Source organism: Anomaloglossus baeobatrachus, chromosome 6 (genome assembly GCF_048569485.1).
Source record: "Anomaloglossus baeobatrachus isolate aAnoBae1 chromosome 6, aAnoBae1.hap1, whole genome shotgun sequence".
Taxonomy (NCBI): domain Eukaryota; kingdom Metazoa; phylum Chordata; class Amphibia; order Anura; family Aromobatidae; genus Anomaloglossus; species Anomaloglossus baeobatrachus.
The window spans coordinates 440,462,846-440,490,600 of NC_134358.1; the positions used below are offsets into that span (position 1 = coordinate 440,462,846).

The 27,755-nt window shown below is 43.6% G+C and overlaps 1 protein-coding gene across 1 annotated transcript in view; it reads left to right on the forward strand.

The window, feature by feature from the left end:
- The window catches only part of TCAIM (T cell activation inhibitor, mitochondrial), a 103,288-nt gene that overhangs the window by 11,677 nt on the left and 63,856 nt on the right, over nucleotides 1–27,755 (forward strand). The window contains exons 2-6 of the mRNA XM_075316640.1: nucleotides 4,104–4,173; nucleotides 4,472–4,607; nucleotides 7,813–7,966; nucleotides 14,154–14,400; nucleotides 23,364–23,486. Of these exons, the coding sequence (XP_075172755.1) occupies nucleotides 4,145–4,173; nucleotides 4,472–4,607; nucleotides 7,813–7,966; nucleotides 14,154–14,400; nucleotides 23,364–23,486 (689 nt within the window). The 5' untranslated portion in view covers nucleotides 4,104–4,144. The remainder of the gene's footprint in view (nucleotides 1–4,103; nucleotides 4,174–4,471; nucleotides 4,608–7,812; nucleotides 7,967–14,153; nucleotides 14,401–23,363; nucleotides 23,487–27,755) is intronic.

The following is a 27,755-nucleotide window of genomic DNA, read 5'->3' on the forward strand; positions in this document are numbered from 1 at the left end:
GTTCTTTTTCATTTATCTCATTTACATTTTTATTATGTGCTTTTGAAAAAAATTCCATTTTATGAAATAAGCTTAAAATACTGCAAATTTACTCATGTTAGAATATAGTCACATAGAACTACACAATGACCGCAGCATTTAGGAAATTGTGTGTTCTCTAATTTTGATCTCCAGTGTATACGGTAGTAGTTTTGGTACTGAACAAGTTTTAAACTTCGAAACGCGTAGACACTAACTACTTGGATTATACTACCTGATTTATCATATTCACATTCTGTGATCTTGTTCATTGGTAGCAGGGCCGGCGCCAGCACCCGGCAAACCCGGTCAAATGCCGGGGCCCTGAGCTGCGGGGGGGCCACTCGCGGTGGCAGGAGTGGCGCACCGCTACTCAGAGGGGCCCGGTGGCCGTGCTGTCACCGCCCCCCCCGCTGAGGATCGCGCTTTCAATTGCATCGGCATCGCAGGTGCCGATACAATTGAGAGCAATGATGAGAGAGTGAGCGGCGCGCTCTCTCTCTTATCATTCTCCCCGCTGTGACTGTCGGCGTTCTTCTGACAGCTCTGCAGAGGACCGCGGTGACGTCATCACTGCGCGCCTGCTGAGAGGTCAGAGCGAGCGACAGCAATGGACGACGCGCCGAGGAGACCGGATCAGCGGGGGAATGAGGAGAAGTGAGCCGCCCCTCTACTGACACTGGGCTCCCCTGACTCACAGGCCGGCACAGCGGCACTAGTACACATAAGGGCTCGGCAGCCGCTCTGCAGAGCCGGCTGCCGGGCCCCTATGTGTAGTGCCGCTGTGTGGTGGCCGACAATGCGACCGTCAGGGGGCCGGCCTGTGAGTCAGGGGAGCCCAGTGTCAGTAGAGGGGCCCCTGACCTGGAGAGGCCCACCAGCCGTTTCTGACCTGCACAGAAGACGGAATAAGCCATCCTGCAGGACCTGCGATGATGTCACGCCCATGTGACTGTGTGGGAGGAGACACAGGAGGCCGGCAGAAAGCAAAGATACTGAATTCTGACGGAGATTTGGACACATGACTGGTAATAAGAAAAGAGGGGACATGAGGGGAAAGGGGGCTGCAGGGTGAGTGGCATATGAGGGCTGCAGACTGACAGAAGGATGTGAAGGGGTGCAGAGAGTTTGAGAGGGGTAAGTTGGGGTACAGGCAGGGTGAGATATGTGGGCAGGGTGTGTGAGATATGGGGGTGTAGTGTGTGTGATCTGGGGGGTGCAAGCTGTGTGAGATGTGGGGGTGTAGTGTGTATGACATGGGGGTGCAGGCTGTATGGGCAGCAGGGTGTGTGAGATATGGGGGTGTAGTGTGTGTGATCTTGGGGTGCAGGCTTTATGGGGAGCAGGGCGTGTGAGATATGGGGGCAGGGGAGTAACTACCGCGGTCGCAGGGGTCGGAAGGAGAAGAGAGGTACTTGCTTTTTTATTTTGCTGGCTGCATGACACATGGAGGCCGGGGGGTGCTGGCTGCATGATACATGGAGGTCTATGGGACTACATAATAAACATGAAGGACACCTTATACATGGACTAGGGGTGCATTATACATGGAGGAGTATGGGGCTGCATAATACAAAATGAAGGACACCTTATACATGGAATATAGGGGTGCATTATACATGGAGGAGTATGGGGCTGCATAATACAATATGATTTATGGCGCTACATTATAATACATATAGGACTATGGGGGCTACATTATAATATATGGAGGAATATGGAGGCTACCTTATACATGGACTATGGGGGTGCGTTATAAAACTGGAGGCCTATGTGGTGCAGTATAATATATGGAGAACTATGGGGTGAATTATAATACATGGAGAACTTTGGGGAAATGCATTGTAATACATGGAGAACTATGGGGGTGCATTCTAATATATCAAGGGTTATGTGGGACCCTTTATATTATACGAAAGGCTATGTGGGGGCCATTATAGTATTTGGAGATCTATATACAAGGGGGGACAAAGATACAAGTATGGGATGGTAATGTTTTGTCCTGAGGGAAAAAGGTTCTTTCCCTCAGCAACCCGCTTTCCCATGCTCTGATATGGGAAAGCTGGGTGCTGAGGGAATGATGTATAGCAGAGCATGGGGAAGCTGGGTGCCGAGGACAAGATGGATATCAGAACATGGGAAAGCAGGGTACTGATAGAGGGATTTCAGATCAGGGGAAACCTGGGTGCTGAGGGTAAGAGCCAAGTGTCAGCGTCATTATCCTGTACCCCAAGTGTCAGTGTCATTATTCCGTACCCTAAGTGTCGGTGTACGTGGAGGGGGGCCCCGGTCCAAATTTTGCACCAGGGCCCATCAAACTCTAGTTACGCCACTGAGTATTAATCACTGTATTCTACATGAGGGTGCCTACTGCTATCTGGCTCTGCACTGTGCTGTATACAGGCTGTGCTATGTTATATAGCACAGCCTGTATATAGCACAGTGCAGAGCCAGATAGCAATAGGCACCCTCATGTAGCATACAGCTTGTATATAGCCTATATACAAGCTGTATGCTACATGAGGGTGCCTATTGCTATCTGGCTTTGCACTGTGCTATATACAGGCTGTGCTATATACAAGCTGAATGCTACATGAGGGTGCCTATTGCTATCTGGCTCTGCACTGTGCTATATACAGGCTGTGCTATATACAAGCTGTATGCTACATGAGGGTGCCTAATGCTATCTGGCTCTGCACTGTGCTGTCTGGGTCTGCACTGTACTATATAGGTCTGTGTACTACATGAGGATACCTAATGCTATCTGGCTCTGCACTGTGGTATATAGGGGCTGTATACTACATGAGGGTGCCTAATGCTATCTGACTCTGCAATGTACTATATAGGGGCTCTGCACTACATGAGGGTGCTTAATGCTATCTGGCTCTGCACTGTGGTATATAGGGGCTATATACTACATGAGGGTGCCTAATGCTATCTGACTCTGCACTGTGGTATTTAGGGGCTGTATACTACATGAGGGTGCCTAATGCTATATGTGTCTGCATTGTGCTATATGTGGGCTGTATACTACATGAGGGTGCCTATTGCTATCTGGGTCTGCATTGTGCTATAAGTGGGCTATATACTACATGAAGGTGCCTAATGCTATATGTGTCTGCATTGTGCTATATGTGGGCTGTATACTACATGAAGGTGCCTAATGCTATCTAGGTCTGCATTGTGCTATATGGGGGCTGCTTAATGTTATATGGGGGCTGCATAGTGCATATGGGGGCTACATAATACTATATGGAGGACAATGGGGGCTTCATAACACAATATGGGGGCTGCAAACTACTATACCCCTAGAGTTGTATGTCTCCTCCACCCAGGTGCTGTATACCCCCTCAGAGCTGTATGTTCCCTCGACCCAGGTTCTGTATACCCCCTCAGAGCTGTATGCCCCCCCCACCCCAGAGCTGTATACCCCCAGAGCTGCATGTCACCCCCCACCTCACAGCTGTTTGTCCCCCCCCACCTCTGTCACTGCCCTCCTCCAGAGCTGTATGCCCCCCATTGCTGTATACTCCTTTCCTCAGTAATATATATTCCCCCAGTAATGTGTTTGTCCCCAGCCTCTCTTGTGATGTATATACAGCAGTGTTAGTGTGCTCTATGTGCGGCCATGTCTGTTAGACAAGCCGGGAGGTGAGTGAGGCTGTTGCCGGCTTCCCAATATTAGAAATATATATATATACAGGATAAATATATAAAAATAATGTGTGTGTGTGTGTGTGTGTGTGTGTGCTGTATGATGTGTATCTATGTATGTCAGTGTATATGACTGTGTCTAGATTTATGTCTATTTATATGTGTTTTTGTGAATTTCTCTTTAAATAAGTATGCGTACGTGTGCCTGTATGTGTATGTATCTGTGCATGTCTGTGTGGATGGGGCCCACTGAGACTCTTTCGCCCAGGGCCCACAAAAACCTGGAGCCGGCCCTGATTGGTAGTGTGGATATTTAACCCTTCTTTTCCTGACATCCATTGTTTTGCATTTTACCCCCTTTTGCCCTTTAAAAGCAAATGTATGAAACACTGTGAACTAAACTTTATAATCCCTTTCTCTATCTGTTTCAGCCTCTCCTTTGATTTCTTCTGGATTTCACACCAAAACTGACATGTTTGCCTGCTGCAGAGCTGCAAAGAGGTAAGCAGAAAGCTGACCTCAATAATTCATATTCCATACAACTGTGTCTGGAGAATCACATCAAGTGACACATCGCTGACTCTGTGACCTGAAGTTGACTCCCGGAATAAACACTTCGATAACTGTAAATAACAGCCTTTCCTGTCAGTCTGTGCTACCAATAGTGATGATTTTTACTGTGCCATCCATCAAGATCAATAAGAAAATGGCAGAGCGTCACAGTTTTTCGGCAGTGTAAATGGGCCTTAAAGGAGGTAACTGAATAACCTTTTTTATTTATGATATTTTATTATTTCAGGCTTTGTTGGGGTAAACTCCTTTATATTCATCTGGTCCAAGCCAGGTCCCTGTCTGGTGCTGATGCTGTCAATGCCTTAAGGCCATTCTATTTTGCTGTGCACCCAGATTTCTTTGGTCAACACCCAAGAGAGAGAGTAAGTTTTTTTTTGTTTGTTTTTTTCACACACTATACATTATCAACCGTTAGGTTTCTATATTGAAGTGGGTCAACTACAGAACTACCATCCTATAAATCTTCTTTTATTTTGATCAAAAGGAAAAGCAAGTATCTGGGAATGTAAATGTTGGAGAGTGTTGTTCCTCTCTCTTGTGCTCAGATCCGAACCTTATTGGGGATGTGCAAAGTACGGTATTTAAGTTTTCCTTTATCCATATGCTCAATAAGACATGCTTGACCTTTGGCTCGATTCAAAGAGAGTTCTCTAGTTCTTGGGATCTTCAGGGGAGCCAGTAGTCAAATCCTGAGCAATCAATAAGTTGTCCCCGATCAATAACCAGATATTTTGGTACAACCCAGTTAAAGGGCTCATGCAGACGGCGATGCAAGTCGTTCCAATCTTGGAATACAATGCACGGACTGGCTACTACCGTACATCACAGCCTCATAAAAATATAAAAGGCTGTGATGCTCAGATTTGGGAGCATGCATTGGGGACCGAGATCGGACTGATTTCTCGTCACGTCTGCATGAGACCTAAGGGTGACTCTTGACCGTTTCGATTTTGTTACAGAATTCCTGTGACTGCAAATCAGTAACTTTTTTTTTTTAATTTTGGTTGATTCAAATGAATGGGCCAGTTACAGAACTTTCTGCAACAAAATCTGCATCCGTGGTTTAAACGGACAAGTGCATTACGTGGTTTTCACAGAAAGCACTTTTGCCCATGGTATTTTACGGGGCTGTGCACGTTTTGATTTTTTTTTTCCCTGAGAACGAGTTGTCCAAGGAAAAAATTGAAGACATGTCCGATTTTGATCCAAGTGTCGAATCAAAATCAGTAATGCAAGTCTATGGGTCTGTGAAAGACATAAGATCACATTCGGATGATATCCAAATGTATCCAATTTTGACACACAGACATAATGGAGAGTGGGAAGAAATGTATTTTCTTCTCTGATAGATGGTTAATAGACAGATAATAGATCGATTGTTTGTAGAGCTTTCTATTAACCAAATAAATGAAAAAAACTACATTAGCTCCCCTCCATTTTTGGTAACCAGCAAAGGTAAAGCAGACAGCTGAGAGCTGATATTATCAGGCTGGGGAGGTCCATGTTTATTGGGTCCTTCCCAGCCTAAAAATTGCAACCCGCAGCCAGTGGCGCATCACTTTAGCACAAATTCTGGCTTTTCCAAATTTGTTTTGATGTGTTGGCAATCAGTGTAGTGGTAGTTGGGAATGATGTCAGCTGGCATCAAGCCCTGGTGTTAGTAGTGTTGAGATGTCTATCAAACAACCTTACTACTAGCCCAGTGATTAAACAAAAACAAAAAACCTAACCACACATAAAAAATACTTTATTGACATAAATACTCACTCGTTCACCATTTCGTCCAGTGAATGCGTTGTAGTCCACAAATAGAAACCTGAAAAGAAAACAGAAACATAAAAAACACAGAGAAATAAAACAAGACACTTACCCTCGTTCACCACTTTATTAAGAAAAAATAAAAAAATCCCATGCAGGTTTGAAGTAGTCCAGCAAATCTGACAAACAAAGCCTATAAAGCATCGTTCTGACACTCCATAGGCTTTGCTAACAGCCACTTCCGTGTCACACTACACTGCACAATACTCGACACTGAAGAGTGTAGACATCAATAACGTTACCCCTCTTTAGAGTCACCGTGACACGCTGCACAGCGAAACCTAGAACGTTTGAAGAGTGGTAGCGTTATTAATTACACCGCTCTTCAGCGTTGCCAGATCTACGCCTACGTTGGACCGGAATGGTATTTTTTTTTTTTTTTTATAAAGTGTTTTCTTGTGATGCTCCAACTCTGGGCCAGCTGCAGACTGGTATTTTTAGGCTGAGAAGGACCCAATAATAATGGCCCTTCCCAGCCTGATAATATCAGCAGCTCACAGCTGCCTGTTTTATCGTTGCTGGTTACCAAAAATGGGGGCCCCAACATTGTTTTTTCCATTTATTTATTTAGTTAATGGAAAGCTCTACAAACTATTTATCACCTAACTTATATATTAACTGTCTGTATCTTTGCACATCTTTAACACTTAAAAATCAGGAGTTATTTGAATACAGTATATTGCGTATGTGTCACAAGCAAGACATCTGTGTGCGGTACGTATCATACACTTGTATTGGCCCTTGTTATCTATGCTGCCAGTAAAAAATGGTTATAATAGGTTATATCAGCAGAAATAATTGACATGCTGCAGATTTTCTCTGCAACAAAATCTGCAAGATAACAAGAAGCAGCATGTGCACAGCAAGTCAGCATTCTTATAGACTTTGCTGGGATGCATTTTTCCTTGCAGTATTGATTAAAATCTGCAAGGAAAAATGCATGGAAAAAAAAGTAGCACAAAAGCAACGTGTGCACATGGCCTAAAGCAGGCTTTACACGCTGCGACATCGCTAATGCGGAGTCGTTGGGGTCACGGAATTTGTGACGCACATCCGGCCGCATTAGCGATGCCGTTGCGTGTGACACCAATAAGCGATTTTTGCATCGTTGCAAAAACGTGCAAAATCGCTAATCGGCGACATGGGGGTCCATTCTTAAAAATCGTTACTGCAGCAGTCACGAAGTTGTTCCCCGTTCCTGCGGCAGCACACATCGCTGCGTGTGACGCCGCAGGAACGAGGAAGCTCCCCTTACCTGCCTCCCGGCCGCTATGCGGAAGGAAGGAGGTGGGCGGGATGTTACGTCCCGCTCATCTCCGCCCCTCCGCTGCTATTGGGCGGCGGTTCAGTGACGTTTCAGTGACGTCGCTGTGACGCCGCACGGACCGCCCCCTTAGAAAGGAGGCGGTTCGCCGGTCACAGCGACGTTGCCGGACAGGTAAGTATGTGTGACGGCTCTGGGCGATGTTTTGCGGCACGGGCAGCGTTATGCCCGTGTCGCGCAACAGATGGGGGCGGGTACCCACGCTGGCGATATCGGGACCGATATCGCAGTGTGTAAAGTAGCCTTAAGTCTTGCTGCCGTATTCTTTTTCCTAGCCACTGTTCCATGAAAAGGTTTGTATATTTGTTTTTTTTTTTTATCGTGGGTTTAGTTAAGACAAAAAAAAACTATTCCGATGTCTGTTCGGTGTGGCATAAAGTACATTTAATGTTTCATTTTTCATATTTACCCTTTTTATTTTATAGGAAGTAAATGAAAACTCACTAAAGCGGTTAAATGGATATCTCGAGACTATCCAAAAACCTGGTCTTAGGTCGCACAAACCTGCTCAACTTACATTTTATGTTCGAGAAACTGTACAGAACCCTGATAGTGATCAAGAGTCATCAAGGGAGCCAGGTATTTGCTTTATCAGTTTATTGATGAGATGTATAACGTATGACTTGTTTAGCCCTTCACCTCAATATATCAATTTAACAATAAAGCGCTTAATTAATGTAGAAATTACCAAAGTTGACATAATCGTGCTTACCCTACATAAAAACTCAGCAAAGCCACATACACACTGTATGTACGTCATTGCTACCCATGCTCCCAATTACACATGGTCAGGATATTGCTATCCATGCTCCCAATTACACATGGTCAGGTTATTGCTAACCATGCTCACAATTACAGCATAAGACCAAAACTATTAGGTCTAATAAGAGCAGGATAAACTCTATAGTGACAGATGTCAGGGTCGTTCTGTACCGATATGTGGTGTTGTGATGTACTTCATCTTCTTTTTAGTATATAGAAAAAGTCCAGCTCACCCAATGGAGACAGCTAAATATTTGATCGGTGCACGGAAGAGAAAGCAGGATCCCTCTGCAGCAGGACGTAGTGTAGGAAATTATCCAGCATCCAGATCAGTAGATTGGTTAAAAATCAATTTTCCTTTATTCCAAACTTCATAAAAACATAAAATTCTCCATCATGATGAAGACCGCATCACAAGACGTGTAAGGTGGACGCGTTTTGGACAAAAAACTAGTCCTTAATCTGAGACAACACATAATACATCTGAACACATACTTATAAAAGGAACCACAGGAAGTCATGGAACAATCAAAGCTGAACAAGGCCACCTGATATGTTAGGTAATGAATCGCAGTAACCCTTACAAGGCACTCAAAATTTCGTTTCTAACCTTCATGCCTGTTGGAGTTCTACTTTGTAACATTAACATCCATTTTGCCTCTCGGCGCAATAATAAATCATTTAAATCTCCTCCCCTCACTGTCTGCACTTTCTCTATTGCATTAACTCTAAAGTGACTCAAATCACCTCTATGTATATGCAAAAAATGATGGGAGGCGGCTGATAAACTGCGTGTGGTAGTGTGACCCACGTCATAAACGTGCTCTGATATGCGGCGCCTTAAAGTTCGTGAAGTATTCCCCACATACTGGATATTGCAATCCGTACACGTTATGACATAGATCACACCAGCAGAACCGCAGTTCATCAGAGACTGAATTTTAAATTCCTTTTTTTTGTAACAGAGGAAACACTTTTGTCCGTATTCCACATGAATCTGCACAGCCCACAGTTTTTTTGGCCGCATTTGAAAGACCCACAGGTGGGTAGCCAATTCCTTCCAGTTATTTCGTTGCCCAGAGTATTTTTATTTTTATTCCTTTTGGAGTGATCACTAGGGGACACTCTATTAGCGATAGTTTTATTCCTCCTAGACACGAATTTGACTCAGTTTTTTAATATGTTTTTTAACTTGTCATCTACATATAAAATCGGTAAGAATTTTTTAATGATGTTAACAATGCGATAAAAATCGGTACTGTAGCTTGTTGAAAAAACAATAGGCATATGACCCTCAGCAAGAGCAAGGGTTTTTTGGTATTATTGGTGTCCTTGTTCAGCTTTGATTGTTTCATGACTTCCTGTGGTTCCTTTTATAAGTATGTGTTCAGATGTATTATGTATTGTCTCAGGTTAAGGACTAGTTTTTTGTCCGAAACGCGTCCACCTTACACGTCTTGTGATGCGTTTTTCATCATGATGGAGAATTTTATGCTTTTATAAAGTTTGGTTAAAAATCAATTTTCCTTTATTCCAATCTACTGATCTGGATGCTGGATAATTTCCTACACTTCATCTTCTTTTTAGTACATGCTATAATTCTGTCAATACAAATGTCCTTTTTCTACTGGAAAACACACATTGAAGGGCAACTGTCTCCTGGGTTGCCTGGACAATCCCTAGTAATAAGCCACTTTTTATCCTGTGCGTAAAACATTTAAGGTGTCCGTGATATTTTTGAAGCTGAAGATATTTATACATACTATTTTGACTGTAAATCAAAGAAGGATTGAGAGCTCACCCACTTATGTGTCCACATTTCTGGGGAAAACGTGACCGGAGGTTGCATGGAAAGACCCAGCACTGACCTTCCAGTAACATAAATCTTCTTTATTCTTCAAAAGTCCATAAAAAACACACACATGATAGGGAAGGGATGCTAAAAAGTTACGCATTTCGAGTGCGTTAAGCATTGAATGTATAGTGTTAATTATATATTACATCCATTATGTTTTTTATGGACTTTTTAACAATAAAGAAGATTTATGTCACCGGATGGTCAGTGCTGGGTCTTTCTTTTTTGTCTTCACTATTTTGACTGTAATTATCCTCATTTTACAGTTTACAGTGAATTCAGCTGATGTCTTCATGTCACGATTATGGACTGTAGACGCTTCTAATCATGAATTATTGTGGTTTTCCAATGTGTCCGTACAAAATATTTTCTGTCCGTGATTTTTTTGCTAAGCGGTCCAGAAAAAAATAAACAGTCAGTTTGGCAACCCTGCCTATTACAGGATTCATGGTCCCCAAACCACGGACAACGTGAATCAGATACAGGCTGCACGATCACAGCTCGTAATGTTTTTTTCTGAACCATTTGTAAAACCAGACTGGGATAATAAAAAGAGACAAAGTGAGCCTGAGGTGGTTCCTACCCATGGTTTGAGCAGCATATAACGAGTGACGGGTTCCCTTTAAGACTGTCATGCATATATTTTTTTTTTCTGAGAGTAGTAGAAATAATGCAGGAGATTTTAGAACTAATCATTATTTAAACAACTCACTGAAAAAGACATAGAGTTCAAAATACATCATAAAATAAAGATATACTTACTAATATATATACACTGGGTAAAATGCCCGCTCATTGCAGGTCCCAATGATAAATGATGGGGGCAGCACAGGTGCAAAATTCTGATGAACAACCACCCACATACCTATCCTCAATGAAGGTGGAGGATGGATGCTCCGTGAGATGAGCGTATCGCTTTGTGCAACCCCAGTCCACGGTCCAGGTAAGTGCTCTCTTGCCGTGGAAAGGAGTGGTGCAAATTTCCTTTAATCTCTGGGATTGCAGATTCAGTTTATGATTAGTTGGGGTGGCAAGATGTCACTTGTGCACTGCACCAATGGCCAGAGAGCACTGACCTGGATCATGGATCTGGTAGTATAAAGCGATCCATTCACCTCTGATACTTAGTATTTTAAATGCTCACAGATAAGAATCTTCTAAGGCACCAATCACATATAACTCTTGGTACAGATTGCACACATGCATGTCTTGGCCAAAATATCAACTAAGGCTGGGGCCACCTGGGGCACTACTGTGATGCTCGCAGGACACTCGGCTCGCGCTGGCAGCACAGCAGGAGCCGAATGTCATGCTAGTATCCCTGCGACTGCGGTCCGATCATGCGAGCGGACTTCAGCTGCAGGGGGCGGGCCGGCTCTTAGGAGGGGCGGGTAGGTGCTGCGGAGGGGAGAGAGGGATTTCTCTCCCTCTCTCCTCTGTAGCCGGCTATTGCGATTCTCGCTCTGCACGCACGGTACACCGGTGTACCACGAGTGCAGTGCGATTTTTCTCTCGCCCCATTCACTTGAATTTTTGCGAGAGAAATGAGTCTCGCTTTACAATTGTAGCATGCTGCAATTGTTTTCTCGGTCCGATCAGGGCTGAGAAAATAATCGCTCATGTGTGCTGACACAGAGGCTAGCATTGGTCCGAGTGGAATGCGATGTTTTATCGCACTCCACTCGCACCGATTTTTTCGCCGTGTGGCTTAGGCCTAATACTTCATTTTTTTTTTTTCAACCTGTCAGGATGCAGCCTGGCCCTTTATTCTCGGTGGGAGAAATAGGATGTCTGTACTTGTGGGCTATATTTAGAGAGCTGTTGGCAGCCCACCTGATCTAATATTGGAATGAACAATAAGCTGTTTAATAGTGGTGCACTACATGAATCTGTTTGACTGGCCCCTTATATAAGCTTAAAGCACCACTCAAGCAGTTTTTATTTTACACCGCTGGTGTGGTGAATTACATCTAAGTCCCCTACCCGTAATCTTATGCTTCTCCTCTGGTATCTTTATTTGTTAGCAGCACCGCTCTGGTCAGTCTTCTCCGGTTTGTGACCTGCTGAATCACTCCAGTGTTTGATAGAACGAGCTGGAGGTCACAACTCAATGCAAGTCTGTGAGAACCTCATTCTTGATCTCATAGATTTGCATTGAAAGCTTGGGATATAACTTCTGACTTTTGGTCAGTCAGAACGTTCGGTCACAAGATGGCCCCACAGGAACAGAGCAATGCTAAAAAAAAGGTGAAGACACCGGAGGGTAAGTATTATACTAGGGACAGGGACCTTGAGCTAAAAGCATCACTCCAGTGCTGACACCCACCCCACTGGTGTAGTGTTTTAAAGGGAACCTGTCAGAATGGATATCTCTTAACCTGAAGATATAGGGTTTATCTGTAGGTTGATATTGATATAAAGGTGCTCAGCCACAGTACCTAAAATTCGGCAAGTGGGCGAAAATTAACTTTATTTTGCCCGAGAGCCGCCGGCTTTCAGTCATGCACGTGTGTCCAGAGCAATTACAGTTACTTCTCAAAGTACTGAGCACCGTGGCTGTCATCACACTCAGGCACTGACTGACAGATGACTTGGCAGTTCATCAGTTCTGAGTTGATTGTCTGTCAGTGCTGGGGCATGGCTACAACTGCTGCTGTCAGTGCTGTGAGCAGTGACTGTAGTTACTCAGTCACGCCTGAATGACTGAAAGCCGGCTCCTGGGAAAAACAAAAAAATAATTTTCTCCCAGGTGCCGTACTTTCAGTACTGTTCTTTGGCACCTTCATAGTATGATTAACCTGCAGATTAACCCTATATCTGCAGTTGAAGGCCAGGGTCACCCTAGCATATAGCATCCTATGCGAGAACATCAGATGGATTGTGCTAATGACTCTCAGCCCAATCTCTGCTGTGACCGTGAGTCAAGTTTTATGTTACTGCGATCTGATTCTCTCGCATGTGAGAATCTGATCATAGGTGTAGTGAAGATGGCGAGATTAATCCATCTTCTCTGCTGCTTGTCTCTGCGTATATCAGACTGTAATCGAATGTCAACCGAGTGCAGTCCGATGTTTCACACGCGCCCATAGACTTGTATGGGTGCGCATGATCCAATATACGCTGCCAAATGCTGCATGCTGGGATTTTTTTCTCATGCTGATTTGGCATAAGAAAAAAAAATCGCAAATCTGCTCTGCCTCATTGAATAATATTGGTCAGAATGCAATTCAAGATTTTCTCACATTGCACTCCTTTGTATTACACTCCATTGTGAGAGTACCCTAATAGCGTTATCAGACTTGAGGGGTTCAGATTAATCTGTGTGCATTTAGAATAATAAGCAACTTCCAGGATGGTAGGGGTGTGAGTAGTTGTTCATCAGTATTTTGTCCTACCTCCATCATACACATTCGGAACTGTCTTAATTTGCATTACATGGCCTTTAAAAAAACCTAAACATTTTTAATACTATAGCTGTAGCATTTATCATTAAAGAAGGTTTCTCTCAAAGTTGTCATCTATTCTCAGGACTGGTGAAAATTCTTCATTGCTGGGTATTTGGCAACTGGGACAATCTTGGTTCTAATAACCTCACTATGAATGTCGTAGTATTACACATGCATTACCTGTGGATAGGAGATAAATGTATTTAGTAGAGAAACCGCTTCTAAAGATTTTACCCCTTCATTACTTTTCCATTTTTGCACTTTTTTTTTTCTTTCCCATTATTCCACGAGCTCCAATGTTTTTTATTTTTCCGTCCACATAGCCATAAGACGGCTGTTTTTTCTTTTTTTCTTTTTTTTTTTTTTTTTTTTTTGTGTAACGAGTTGTAATTTCCAATACTTTTAATTTTAGCATGTGACGCATTGCAAAGTAGGAAAAAATTCCAAGTCTGTCAGAGACTGACAACAGCATTCAACAGGTTAAACTTCACCCTCGACTGTTAGAGACACATAATGGCTAATTAAATCTGCCGCAATGTGCGGGGAAAGATGAAGGCTCGGTAGGTAAACCCACATCAAAGGCAGGGACTCTACGTTTGACTTATATGTAACAACGAAGGGGTTCAAATTAGATAAAGTAACATTCAGTATTGATTGTTTGTTTCTTATTTGTAACCACAAATCATTATTTTTGCATTTCTAGGTTTTCGTACAGTTAGTTTTACTTTAGATTCCAGGGACCTCTTGAGCACCGTCCTGGGCATTCTGAATTCCTGCAGCCTTTCCACTGACCATGTGCAAAGCTCATCACATACTGTGGGGTCCGCAAAGTCCGCCACATCATCATTTTACAGGCCCATAAAGTGGGACAAGACCTTTTACTCATTCACGGGATATAAGGACCCAGAGGAAGAGTTGGAGCAAGCACAGAAAACAGAAATAAACATTATGTAAGTAGCATCCAAATCAATAGTTTTGTTTTATGAGCTGGAAAGCTGCCTCCTGCCTTTTGGTAAATCTTCCTTTATTACAGTAACTTTTACCCACATTACTTACTTTGCATGACTGGAAGCACATGGATCATATAGGAGAGCAGCAAGGGGTGGTCATATTTTTGCTACTTGTTTTGCTTTAAGTCAATCTTTGCATTTGCTTCCCTTTCATATAACTTTTCAGAACTAGGCTATGTGCGCACGTTGCGTAATTGCATGCAGTTACGCTGCGATCTGCACCGCAGCGTAACTGCATGCGTCCTGCGTCCCCTGCATAATCTATGAAGATTATGCAGGAGCCGTGTGCACGTGGCGTATTAGAGCGCAGTGCTTCGGCTGCTGCCCGAAGCGCGCGTTCTAAGAAGTGACATGTCACTTCTTTCGTGCGCTCTGCATGCAGGTTCGGCTCTGTCTATGGGAGGGGCTGCACTCACAGCGCATGAAATCGGCTTTTTTTTCATTACGGACGGTTTCTGCAGTGATTTGAAGTGCACGTGTGCTATTCAAATCGCTGCAAAAATTTCTGCAGGGGCAGTACGCAACGTGCACACATAGCCTAAGCGTTCATGTGTGTACATGAGCAAGAAAACAAATTCTGGCCATTCTGGGACTTGTATTCTGCATTTTCACCAATTTTCCTGTATGCAGACTCTAGCTGTAATTTCATCTAGTGTATGGAGAGTAGCTGCTGGGAGGTCTCTCATAAACTGGACACACACAGAGACAAACTGACATTCCTGCTGTTATTTCAATAGGTACTCAGCAATGTAACTGTGAATCCTGCAATGGGATAAACTAAAGGCCCCATTACACGCAACGACATCGCTAACGAGATGTCGTTGGGATCACGGAATTCGTGACGCACATCCAGCCTCGTTAGCGACGTCGTTGCGTGTGACACATACGAGCGACCGCTAATGATCAAAAATACTCACCTTATCGTTGATTGTTGACACGTTGTTAATTTCCATAAAGTCGTTGCTGGTTCAGGACGCAGGTTGTTCGTTGTTCCTGAGGCAGCACACATCGCTGCGTGTGACACCCCGGGAACGACGAACAGCAACGTACCTGCGTCCAGCCAGCAACGAGGTGGGCATGACTTTCATGCGGCTACCCTCCGCCCCTCCGCTTCTAATGGACGCCTGCCCTGTGACGTCGCTGTGACGCCGCACGAACCGACCCCTTAGAAAGGAGGCTGTTCGCCGCCCACAGGGACGTCGCTAGAAAGGTAAGTAGTGTGACGGGTACTAGCGATATTGTGCGCCATGGGCAACGATTTGCCCGTGACGCACAAACGACGGGGGCGAGTACTTTCACGAGCGACACCGCTAGCGATGTCGCTGCGTGTAAAGCCCTCTTAAGTGAATCTGAAGCAAGATTTCTGACTCTCTGACTTTGCTTGCTTTTTTTTTTTCCTTGCTATTCCTCTCGCCCACCACTCATTTCAGTAGACTTCAATATGCTATGTAATCTGACTCCTCATTGTGCCTGGTACTCTAACTTGGAAATACCATCCCACATATATAACCTTCTTTCTGGCATTTCTTCTCTATCACTATAATCAATACCTCATATACAAGACACATGCCAGCTTATTCCTTCTGGCAATCACCAATCCTCCAAATGCTCACTAAAAACCTATTCCAATAAGTGTTTAATCTGGCCTGAAAACTACCTTGCACCTGACTTGGCTAGAGGTGCTTAACCCCTTCACCCCTGGGCGAATTTCCATTTTTCATTTTTGTTTTTTCCTCTCCTTTTCCTAGAGCCATACTTTTTTTTTTATTTTTCCGTCAATTATGCCATATCAGGGCTTATTTTTTGTGGGACAACTTTTACTTTTGAATTAAACCATTAGTTTTACCATTTAGTATACTGGAAGAAAAAGTCCAAGTGTGGTGAAATAGTGAAAAAAGTGCAATTGCACAATTGTTTTGGAATAATATAATAATTGTTAACTATATGGTAAAACTGACGTGACAGTGTGATCCCTCATGTCGGTACTAATTCGTAGATAGCAAACATGTATACTTTTACTTTTATCTAAGGGGTGAAAACAAATTCAGAAGTTTCTCCAAAAAAAGACTAGCGCTTTTGTTGCTATTTTCCGAGACCTATAGTCTTTTCATTTTTCGGGACCTGAGACTCCGTGACGGCTTATTTTTTGCGTCTTGAGTTGACATCTTTAATTATACCATTTTTATGTGTATGCGCTGTTTTTGATGGCCTGTTATTACATTTTAAAGAAATGTAGTGACGACCAAAAAACATGATTTTGTCGTTTGGAATTTTTCTCTCACCACGCCGTGTACCAATCCGGTTATTTTATTTTATATTTTGATAAATTTGGCATTTCTGAACGTGGGGATAGCAAATATGTATATACGTTTTTAAAAAAATAAATAAATTATCTGTTTTATTTTCAATGCAGCAAAAGGTGGGTGATTTGAACTTTTTAGGTTTCTTTTTCTTATTTTTTTTAAAACTTTTTTAACATTTTTTATTTATATTTTTTTAATCCCTCTAGGAGACTTTATGCCTTCACAGCCTGATCGCCTGTGCATTTCTGCTGATTAGAGCAGCATCGCTCTGATCAGCAGAAATGTTCATGTCCTGTGCGTGACTGTGCTCTGTTGACTCTCACAGGAAGTGAGTCATGGCAGTGTCAGGCATCATCAGCTGACCCCATGCTACCATGGAAACACATTAGTGCACCATGATCGCGTCACAGTCAACGGAGCCGCCGATAGTGGTGGGGAATGGTGCGATCCCTGCCGCGGCCATTTAAATCACGCTGTCAGTATTTGACAGCATGATCTAAGGGGTTAACAGACACAGGTGGATCGGAGAGCCACCCGCTCCTGTTAGCCACACCTGTCTGCTGATCAGATCAGCAGACATGTGCGGGAAATACTGCGGGCTCAACGCCGGAGCCCGCAGTAACTGGAGGGAGGCGACCAAGGACTTACCAGTGTAAGATGGTGGTCGAGTTCCTACCCCTGAAGACACCAAATGTGTTCTTAAATATATACATGTGATAAGATATAAAGTGTATAGTGTAAGGTATTGTAATGTATAAGATGTAGCAGAGTAGAGAATGTTACTATGCAGAGGTGTAGCAGTATTGAAGATGTAATGTATAGTATGTGTATTGGTATAAGGTGTAATGTTATGTAGTATAATGCTTAATAAGGTTTTATTAGTGTTATGGTTATGCAGCTGAAAAGTGAAATCTGCCCGGTAACAGACAGGTGACAGTTGGGATTCTAGGATTAGCCAATAGGGAAAAAGCTACTGCTGAGGGAGAGAAACGGTTGCTGTGGAAACGTCAGTTAGGGCCCAGCCTGTGACAGGAATAGCCCTCAGGTGTGAGGAGAAGCAGAGCCGCATGCTATGGGTGACCTGTAACAGGAGAGGAGACCAAGAGCCACGAAAGTGAGATTCTGAGTAGAGAAAAGAGCCATCTAAAATACAGAGTGACTGGCGTATAGTCTGAATCCACTGAGTGAGTGAGTGACCGAGAGACTGATCCCTAAGGGAGACACTCAGCAGTATGGCCCTGAATGGCTTATAGCTTAAGAAGGGACGGGCCTAGAAGAAACAGTGCATGAGTCGAATAGAGAGTCCTGGGTAGCAGATCCAGAAGCGTCAGGAGGCGAGTAGCCTTGTCCGGCCATATTGGCACAATCTCTACAGGAGAGTAATATGACGCGAAGCCGCAGAGAGGACGGAGCAACTCTAGAGGACTGTGATGTCAGGTGGAGCTGGGTGATGGTGAATTGCTCAGACCTATGTGGAAGTGTAAGGACATATGAGAATGAACACACTGCAGGAATATGTCTGGACTTACTCTTTAATGCATATGAAACGTCCAGGAAGCAATGTGCCCACTTTCGTGTGTTTGGTGTTATCATCAGCCGTCTGTTCAGTAAAGACTTTGTTTTTATAAAGAAGTTGTGGTTTCCTCTCTGGAACTGTGTACCATCTGGTCCTGGCCTGCCAAAGCCATCGGCAACATGCGGCCTGCAAAGGTGTATCGCTACTGTAGTTCACCACACACCCAGCCAGGACCCCCCATTTTCATGTAGCGTGCCGGGGTGCGGCAGACAATTACCTCGCCTATGACTACCACCCCGTGCCACGTTACACCAGTACATCCTTGGTTGTAAAAGGGTTAAGCACTACAGGATGCAGCAGCCCCCATGATAAAGGCAGCACAGGTGCAAAATACTTGCGCACCTACCATTCATGAATGCATGTAAGCCTTATCCATGTGCATTTATAATACTGCTATAGTTAATCACCACCCACCCGATGAATGGTAGGTGGGTGGTCATTAACCCTTTCACCTCCGGGCGATATTCCTTTTTCGCTTCCCTTCTTCCGAGAGCCGTAACTATTTTATTTTTCTATCAATCTTGCCATATAAGGGTTTATTGTTTGCGGGACAAATTGTACTTTTAAGTGAAACCATAATTTTAAAATATAGCGTACTCTATAGGTCCGGGAGCACTTGGGCACCAGCGATCATAATATGGTAAGCTTCAAAGTAATATTCAATAGAACATTTCAAAGGGGAATGCTAAAACCTGGAATTTTAGGAAAGCTGATTTCAACAAATTAAGGGAAGAGCTTAAATGTGTAGATTGGGACAAAGTCATGGAAACTGGGGATACTGAACATAAATGGGGAAAGTTTAAGGATATACTGCTAGAGTCCTGTAAAAAACGTATACCATCTGGTAATAAAATGTTCCGGAATAAAAAGAAACCACTATGGATAAATAAGACTGTACATAGTATAATAAAGCAAAAACAAAGGGCATTTAAAATCTTAAAGGCTGAGAATACAGAAATAGCATTTCAGAAGTATAAAGATATCAATAGGAAATGCAAAAAAGAAATCAAACAAGCAAAACTAGCTACTGAAACAAAAATCGCCAATGACATTAAAATAAATCTCAAAATCTTTTATAAATACATTAATGCCAAAAGGAAAACAAAGGATAGTATTGGCCCCTTAAAATATAATAACATGTTAGTTATAGAGGACAAACAAAAGACTGAGATATTAAATAGGCATTTCTCATCTGTGTTCACCAAGGAACTGACTGTACCAGGGATCATTCAACAAGTGAAAAAGCAAAGTTCACCACCCGATATAATTAATTTAACACAAGAAGAAGTACGCCTACGTGTGAGTAAATTAAATATTGACAAATCCCCAGGGTCAGATGGCATTTATCCACGAATATTGAGGGAATTGAACTCCGTAATTGGCAGACTGCTGTATCTCATCTTTTTAGACTCGCTTGTAACAGGGTTGGTGCCTCAGGATTGGAGGATTGCTGATGTGGTAAGATATTTAAGAAAGGTAAGAGGGTAGATCCAGGCAACTACCGTCCAGTAAGCCTGACATCAGTAGTATGCAAAGTTTTTGAGGGCATTTTAAGGGATGACATGCAAACATATACTGCAGAAAATATAATAACTGACAGACAGCATGGATTCATGAAAGATAAGTCATGTCTAACCAACCTGTTGGGGTTCTGTGAGGGGGTAAGTGCAAACTTGGATATTGGTAATTCAGCTGATGTGATTTATTTGGACTTTGCAAAGGCATTTGATACTGTACCACATAATAGCCTTATACTAAAGCTCCAGAAGCAAGGACTAGGGGAAACTATATGCAACTGGGTAAGGAATTGGCTAAAAGATAAGAAACAAAGAGTAGTCCTAAATGGTACATTCTCTAAATGGGCTATAGTCAGCAGTGGGGTGCCGCAGGGATCTGTGCTAGGACCGATTCTTTTTAATCTCTTTATTAATGACCTTGTGGATGAGATTGATAGTAAAGGGTCAGTCTTTGCTGATGACACCAAACTATGTAGGATATTAAAAACTGACCTTGATAGTACAATATTACAAAAAGATCTGGATAAGATGTCAGAATGGGCAGATACTTGGCAAATGAGATTTAATGTTGACAAATGTAAAGTAATGCACCTAGGACGGAGTAATCCTATAACTGCGTATACATTAAATGGAAGCAAACTCGGGACTACAGAACAGGAGAAGGACTTGGGTATTCTCATTACAAATAAGCTAAGCAGCAGCACTCAATGTCAAGCAGCAGCTGCTAAAGCAAACAAGATTTTAGGGTGTATAAAAAGAAAGATTAGATCCCGTGATCTTAACGTATTGTTACCCCTCTATAAATCACTTGTAAGGCCACATCTGGAATACGGGATCCAGTTTTGGGCTCCACATTTTAAAAAGGACATTCAGAAGTTAGTCAGTTCAAAGGCGGGCAACTAGACTACTACAAGGAATGGAAGGCCTCCCATATGATGACAGGTTGAAAAAGTTAGATATGTTTAGCTTAGAAAAAAAAGACGTCTCAGAGGAGATCTCATTTATATGTATAAATACATGTGTGGTCAATATAAAGGACTGGCACATGACTTATTTCTTCCAAAGACAATACTAAGGACCAGGGGGCACTCACTGCGAGTGGAAGAAAAGCGATTCCGACAGCTAAATAGGAAAGGGTTCTTTACAGTTAGAGCAGTCAAACTGTGGAATGCCCTACCACAAGAGGTAGTAATGGCAGATACTATAACAGCTTTTAAAAAAGGGCTGGATGATTTCCTCAGTACATAAAACGTTGGTTATAAATCACTTAGTGACAAAATATAGAACTGGTGGAGGAAGGTTAAACTGGATGGACCTAGGTCTTTTTTTCAACCTAAGTAACTATGTAACTATGTACTGGAAAACAGCAAAAAAACCTCCAAGTGCGGAAAAATTGCAAAAATAGTGTGATTGCATGATTGTTTTTAGGATATGTTATTCACCATGTTCACTATATGGTAAAATTGATGTGTCAGTGTGACGCCTCAGATCGGTACAAGTTCATAGACACCAAACATATATAGGTTTACTTTTTATCTAAGGGTTTAAAAAAAATTCAGAAGTATGTCCAAAAAAAAGTGGCTCACTTTTTTGCACCATTTTCCATGATTCGTATTGCTCTCATTTTTGGAATATGGGACTCATTGATGGCATATTTTTTGTGTCTCGACCTGATGTTTTCATTGATACAATTTTTGCGCAGATGCTACGTTTATTGCATTTTGCGCAAAATTTGAAACCACCAAAAACATAATTTTGATTGGAATTTGTTTGCCGCTACAGCTTTTACTAATCGGAATAATTGATTTTATAATTTCATAGATCAGGCATTTTTGAATGCAGCAATGCCAAATTTGTGTATATTTTTTAACCCTTTAATTTTCAATGGGGCGAATGGGGTAGTGATTTGAACTGTTAGAAGTTTTTTTAATTTTTTTTTTTTAACTAGTCTCTTTAGGGCAGGGTTCCCCAACTCCAGTCCTCAAGGCCCACCAACCAGTGCATGTTTTCAGGATTTCCTTAGCATTGCACTGCTGTTAGAACCAGCACCTGGGCAGGTAATTACATTAACACCTGTGCAATACTAAGGAAATCCCAAAAACCTGCACTGTTGGTGGGCCTTGAGGACTGGAGTTGGGGACCTCTGCTTTAGGGGACTATAAAGATCAGCAGTCTGATTACTCATTCATTTCTCCTGATTAGAGCTGCACAGCTCAAATCAGCAGAAATGCTCGTCTTCTGTTAGGCCCGTTTCACACGTCAGTGAAAAACACTGACGTTTTTCACTGGCGTGTAAAACACCCACATGTCCCTCCGTGTGCCATGAATCACGGCACACGTGGGTTGTCTAAGTGCAATCCGGGCTCCGTTCTCCGTGGCCCGTGATTGCATTTAGAAATTAACTCGCCTATGCCCGCTCCCGCTCTCCATGGGTGCTGATCGCTCCCGCGGTGCAGCATCTGGCCGGCGTTGACCCCCGCAGCAGCTGCTTCCGGGTCGGCTGTGTCGTGCATAATGAATATGCGCGACAGTAATGAGCCGGCTCAGAAGCAGCCGGCAGAACGGGCTGCAGAGAGCGTCGCTGGAGCCGGGTGAGTAAAAATGATTTTTATTTTAAAAGCACGTTTTTTTTCTGGCACGTGTCTCACGGATCACACCACTGCGTGGTCCGTGGGACATCAGTGATGGCAGAAAAAAATGGACATGTCTCCGTGCGGCAATCACGCACACGCGGGTACGCCGCACGGAGACACGTGCAGTGAAAAATCACTGATGTGTGAGCAGACCCATTCAATATAATGGGTCTGCGTATGTCAGTGATTCTGGTATGTTTAAAAAAAAGCACAAACGTACCAGAATCACTGACGTGTGAAAGGGGCCTTACAGTGAGCACTCTGCCAGCAGTAACTGGAAGTGAGTCATGATAGCGACAGGAGTCATCACATGACCCTGTGCTACCATGGCAACCATTTGCTTCCTGTAATCAAGCCACGGGACCTCTGATGGCGGCGGGTAAGTGCGCGTTACCCACTGCGGGCATTTAAATTGTGCTGTCACATTTTGACAGCTTGATTTAAGGGGTTTACAGACTCGGGTGGATCGTGGATCCACCATTGCCTGCGAGGCACACATGTCTGCTGTACAAGTCAGCAGACATGTGCGGGGATCACCACTGGCTCACCGCAGCAGCCCAGGTGATTACCCCTTCATGATTTAGGACGTACAGTTACATCCTCGTTCGTGAAGGGGTTAATATCTTGCACCTGGGCTGTATCTACCATGGGGGCCTGCTGCATCCTGTAGTGCATTAGTATTGTGATATTGTGTTGGTAAGTACAGCTACTTTTTTCCTGTGATATTTTTCATATACTTGGGGGATCTTAGAAGGAGCTGAACACCGGCTTTTGATCTATTGTGTTGTGACTGATTTTATAGAAATGCATAGTTCACTAAGACACACTGTAAAAGTGGGTTTGTACTGTTTTTTTTTTTTTTGTTTCTTACTAGTTCCTGGATACAAAGTAACCAAGAGGTGGCACAAAAGAAGTTGGACAATAGTATTCCGCTAAGGGAAGAACTAGCACGCTTGAGAACAGAGTTGTCCGATGAGCTTCAACTTTCTAATGTCCGGTAAATAAATACATAGGAATTAGATCACACTGTGCAGATCTATAAAACGTAATGTACAGAATTTGTATGGCAATTTAAAATGAGTAACCATTACTCATTTTTTCCAGAAATTATGCTTTAACCCCTTGGCGACAATGAAAAAAAAACCCCAGTATGTCTTATTTTCCAAGCTGTTGCCGTAACTGGACATACAAGTACATCAAAAAGATCATGTTGGGCACAGAAGATTTGCCCACCACAGTTGCCACAGTAGCTCGGCTTAACTCACAGCCAGGATTGTCCTTGGCTGTTTAACCCTCTTGATGGTGCGGACAGTAGCGACTATGGCACGAGAGAGTTTTTAGAAAAAGGAAGCTCCCTCACTGCTGTGATTGTGATATGGTGATAGCTGTTGTAGAAACTGAAGATCAAACACCAATATCTGGGTCTGCCCGGTACAGTGACCAGTAAGGCACTACCTTAAACAAGGTCTATTAGGTGTTCTACCAGTGTAGGATTATAAAATCAAGGCCCGTACAATTAATACACAAAATTAAATTTATACACATCCATCCATCCATCCCTCTCCCTCCCTCTCCCTACCTCTCCCTCCCTCTCTCTCTCTCTCTCCCTCTCTCCCTCTCCCTCTCCCCCTCTCCCCCTCTCCCCCTCTCCCCCTCTCCCCCTCTCCCCCTCCCCCCCTCCCCCCCTCCCCCTCTCCCCCTCTCCCCCTCTCCCCCCCTCCCCCTCTCCCCCTCTCCCCCTCTCCCCCTCTCCCCCTCTCCCCCTCTCCCTCTCCCTCTCCCTCTCTCCCTCTCCCTCTCTCCCTCTCCCTCTCTCCCTCTCTCCCTCTCCCTCTCTCCCTCTCCCCCTCTCCCTCTCCCTCTCTCCCTCCCCCTCTCTCCCTCTCCATCTCCCTCCACCTCTCCATCTCCCTCCACCTCTCCCTCTCCCTCTCCCTCCACCTCTCCCTCTCCCTCCACCTCTCCCTCCACCTCTCCCTCTCCCTCTCCCTCTCCCTCCACCTCTCCCTCCACCTCTCCCTCTCCCTCCACCTCTCCCTCTCCCTCCACCTCTCCCTCTCCCTCCACCTCTCCCTCTCCCTCTCCCTCTCCCTCTCTCTCTCTTTTTATATATATAATATATGTGTGTGCGTGTATACACACACACAGTGAAGGAGATAAGTACAGTCATATGAAAAAGTTTGGGCACCCCTATTAATTTTAACCCTTTTTCTTAAACAATTTGGGTTTTTGCAACAGCTATTTCAGTTTCATATATCTAATAACTGATGGATGGAGTAATATTTCTGGATTGAAATGAGGTTTATTGTACTAACAGAAAATGTGCAATCCGCTTTTAAATAAAATGTGACCGGTGCAAAAGTATGGGCACCCTTATCAATTTTTTGATTTGAACACTCCTAACAACTTTTTACTGACTTACTAAAGCACTAAATTGGTTTTGTAACCTCATTGAGCTTTGAACTTCATAGGCAGGTGTATCCAATCATGAGAAAAGGTATTTAAGGTGGCCACTTGCAAGTTGTTCTCCTATTTGAATCTCCTATGAAGAGTGGCATCATGGGCTCCTCAAAACAACTCTCAAATGATCTGAAAACAAAGATTATTCAACATAGTTGTTCAGGGGAAGGATAAAAAAGTTGTCTCAGAGATTTAAACTGTCAGTTTCCACTTTGAGGAACATAGTAAGGAAATGGAAGAACACAGGTACAGTTCTTGTTAAGCCCAGAAGTGGCATTCCAAGAAAAATATCAGAAAGGCAGAGAAGAATGGTGAGAACAGTCAAGGACAATCCACAGACCACCTCCAAAGACCTGCAGCTTCATCTTGCTGCAGATGGTGCCAGTGTGCATCAATCAACAATACAGCGCACGTTGCACAAGGAGAAGCTGTATGGGACAGTGATGCGAAAGAAGCCGTTTCTGCAAGCACGCCACAAACGCCTCGCCTGAGGTATGCAAAAGCACATTTGGACAAGCCAGTTACATATTGGAAGAAGGTCCTGTGGACTGATGAAACAAAGATTGAGTTGTTTGGTCATACAAAAAGGCATTATGCATGGAGGCAAAAAAACACGGCATTCCTAGAAAAGCACTTGCTACCCACAGTAAAATTTGGTGGAGGTTCCATCATGCTTTGGGTCTGTGTGGCCAATGCCGCCACCGGGAATCTTGCTAAAGTTGAGGGTCACATGGATTCAACTCAGTATCAGCAGATTCTTGACAATAATGTGCAAGAATCAGTGATGAAGTTGAAGTTACGCAGGGGATGGATATTTCAGCAAGACAATGATCCAAAACACCGCTCCAAATCTACTCAGGCATTGATGCAGAGGAACAATTACAATGTTCTGGAATGGCCATCCCAGGCCCCAGACCTGAATATCATTGAAAATCTGTGGGACGATTTGAAGCGTGCTGTCCATGGTCGGCGACCATCAAACTTAACTGAACTGGAATTGTTTTGTAAACCGGAATGGTCAAATATACCTTCATCCAGGATCCAGGAACTCATTAAAAGATACAGGAAGCGACTAGAGGCTGTTATTTTTGCTAAAGGAGGATCTACAAAATATTAATGTCACTTTTATGTTGAGGTGCCCATACTTATGCACCTGTCAAATTTTGTTTAAATGCGAATTGCAAATTTTCTGTTAGTACAATAAACCTCATTTCAATCCAGAAATATTACTCAGTCCATCAGTTATTAGATATATGAAACTGAAATAGCTGTTGCAAAAACCCAAATTGTTATAAAGAAAAAAGGTTAACATTCATAGGGGTGCCCAAACTTTTTCATGTGACTGTATTTAACCCTTTGCCCATTGACAAAGACATGAACAGTCTCTAATTTTAAGGGTTGGTTAATTTTAACAGTGAGAGAATATCACATAAAAATGTGTGACTGCTGTGCTTGCCAACAAGGGTTTTGCCACCAAGTATTAACTCTTGTTTTCCAAAGGGATCAAATACTTATCTCTCTCTGCAAAATGCAAATTAATATTTATACAATTTTATTTTCCCACAAAGATGGCCACACACTAGACCTTATCTTCACCCGTCTCTGCTCTCTATCTAACCTCACTACCTCCCCTCTCCCCTTATCTGACCACCATCTGCTGACCTTTTCAGCCCTGTCCTCCTCACCTGCCCCCCCTGTCCAGCACGTATCACACCCCCGCAGAAACCTTGCACACATCAACATACACACCCTTTCTGACTCTATCCTACCGCTGTCCTCCATATCTTCACTCCACGACACAAACAGTGCCACCATTTTCTACAACGCCACTCTCACATCAGCTATTGATTCAGTCGCTCCTCTTGTGAACGGCAGAGCAAGACGAATCAATAGACAACCCTGGCACAACAGCCTCACTAAAAAACTACGGCAAGTGTCTAGAGCCGCAGAGCGGCGCTGGAAGAAAACGCACTCCCAGGAAGACTTCACCACATTCAAAAATACAATTCACACATTTCGCTTGGCCCTTACCTCTGCTAAACAGAATTACTTCAAAAACCTCATATCCTCTTTAACACACAACCCCAAACAGCTATTTAACACTTTTACCTCCCTCCTTCGCCCACCGCTGCCCCCTCCAACCTCCCTCATCTCCGCAGAAGAATTTGCCACATATTTCAAAGAAAAGATCGACCAAACCAGACAAGTCTTTTCTGCTGAACCACCACAACCCCTTCATATAACAGACCACTGCTCCTCCCCCATAAACTTCCTCCCCACCATCACCGAAGGAGAGCTTGCACATCTTCTCTCAAAAGCACACCTCACCACATGCGCACTTGACCCCATCCCATCCCACCTCCTCCCCAACCTCACCACTATCCTTATTCCAGCCTTATCCCATCTCTTCAACCTATCTCTAACAACTGGTACCTTCCCTTCTGCCTTTAAGCATGCAACAGTCACACCTATCCTAAAGAAACCTTCCCTCGACCCAACCTCTACTACCAGCTATCGACCCATATCGCTACTCCCACTTGCCTCAAAACTCCTGGAACAGCACGTCCATGCTGAACTTTCCTCCCACCTCTCCTCTAACTCTCTCTTTGACAACCTACAGTCCGGCTTCCGTCCACATCATTCCACTGAAACTGCCCTGACTAAAATCACAAATGACTTACTTACCGCCAAAGCTAACAACCACTTCTCTGTACTCCTACTTCTAGACCTATCCTCAGCCTTTGACACTGTTGACCACTCCCTGCTACTACAGATCCTCTCTTCCCTTGGTGTCAGAGATCTCGCC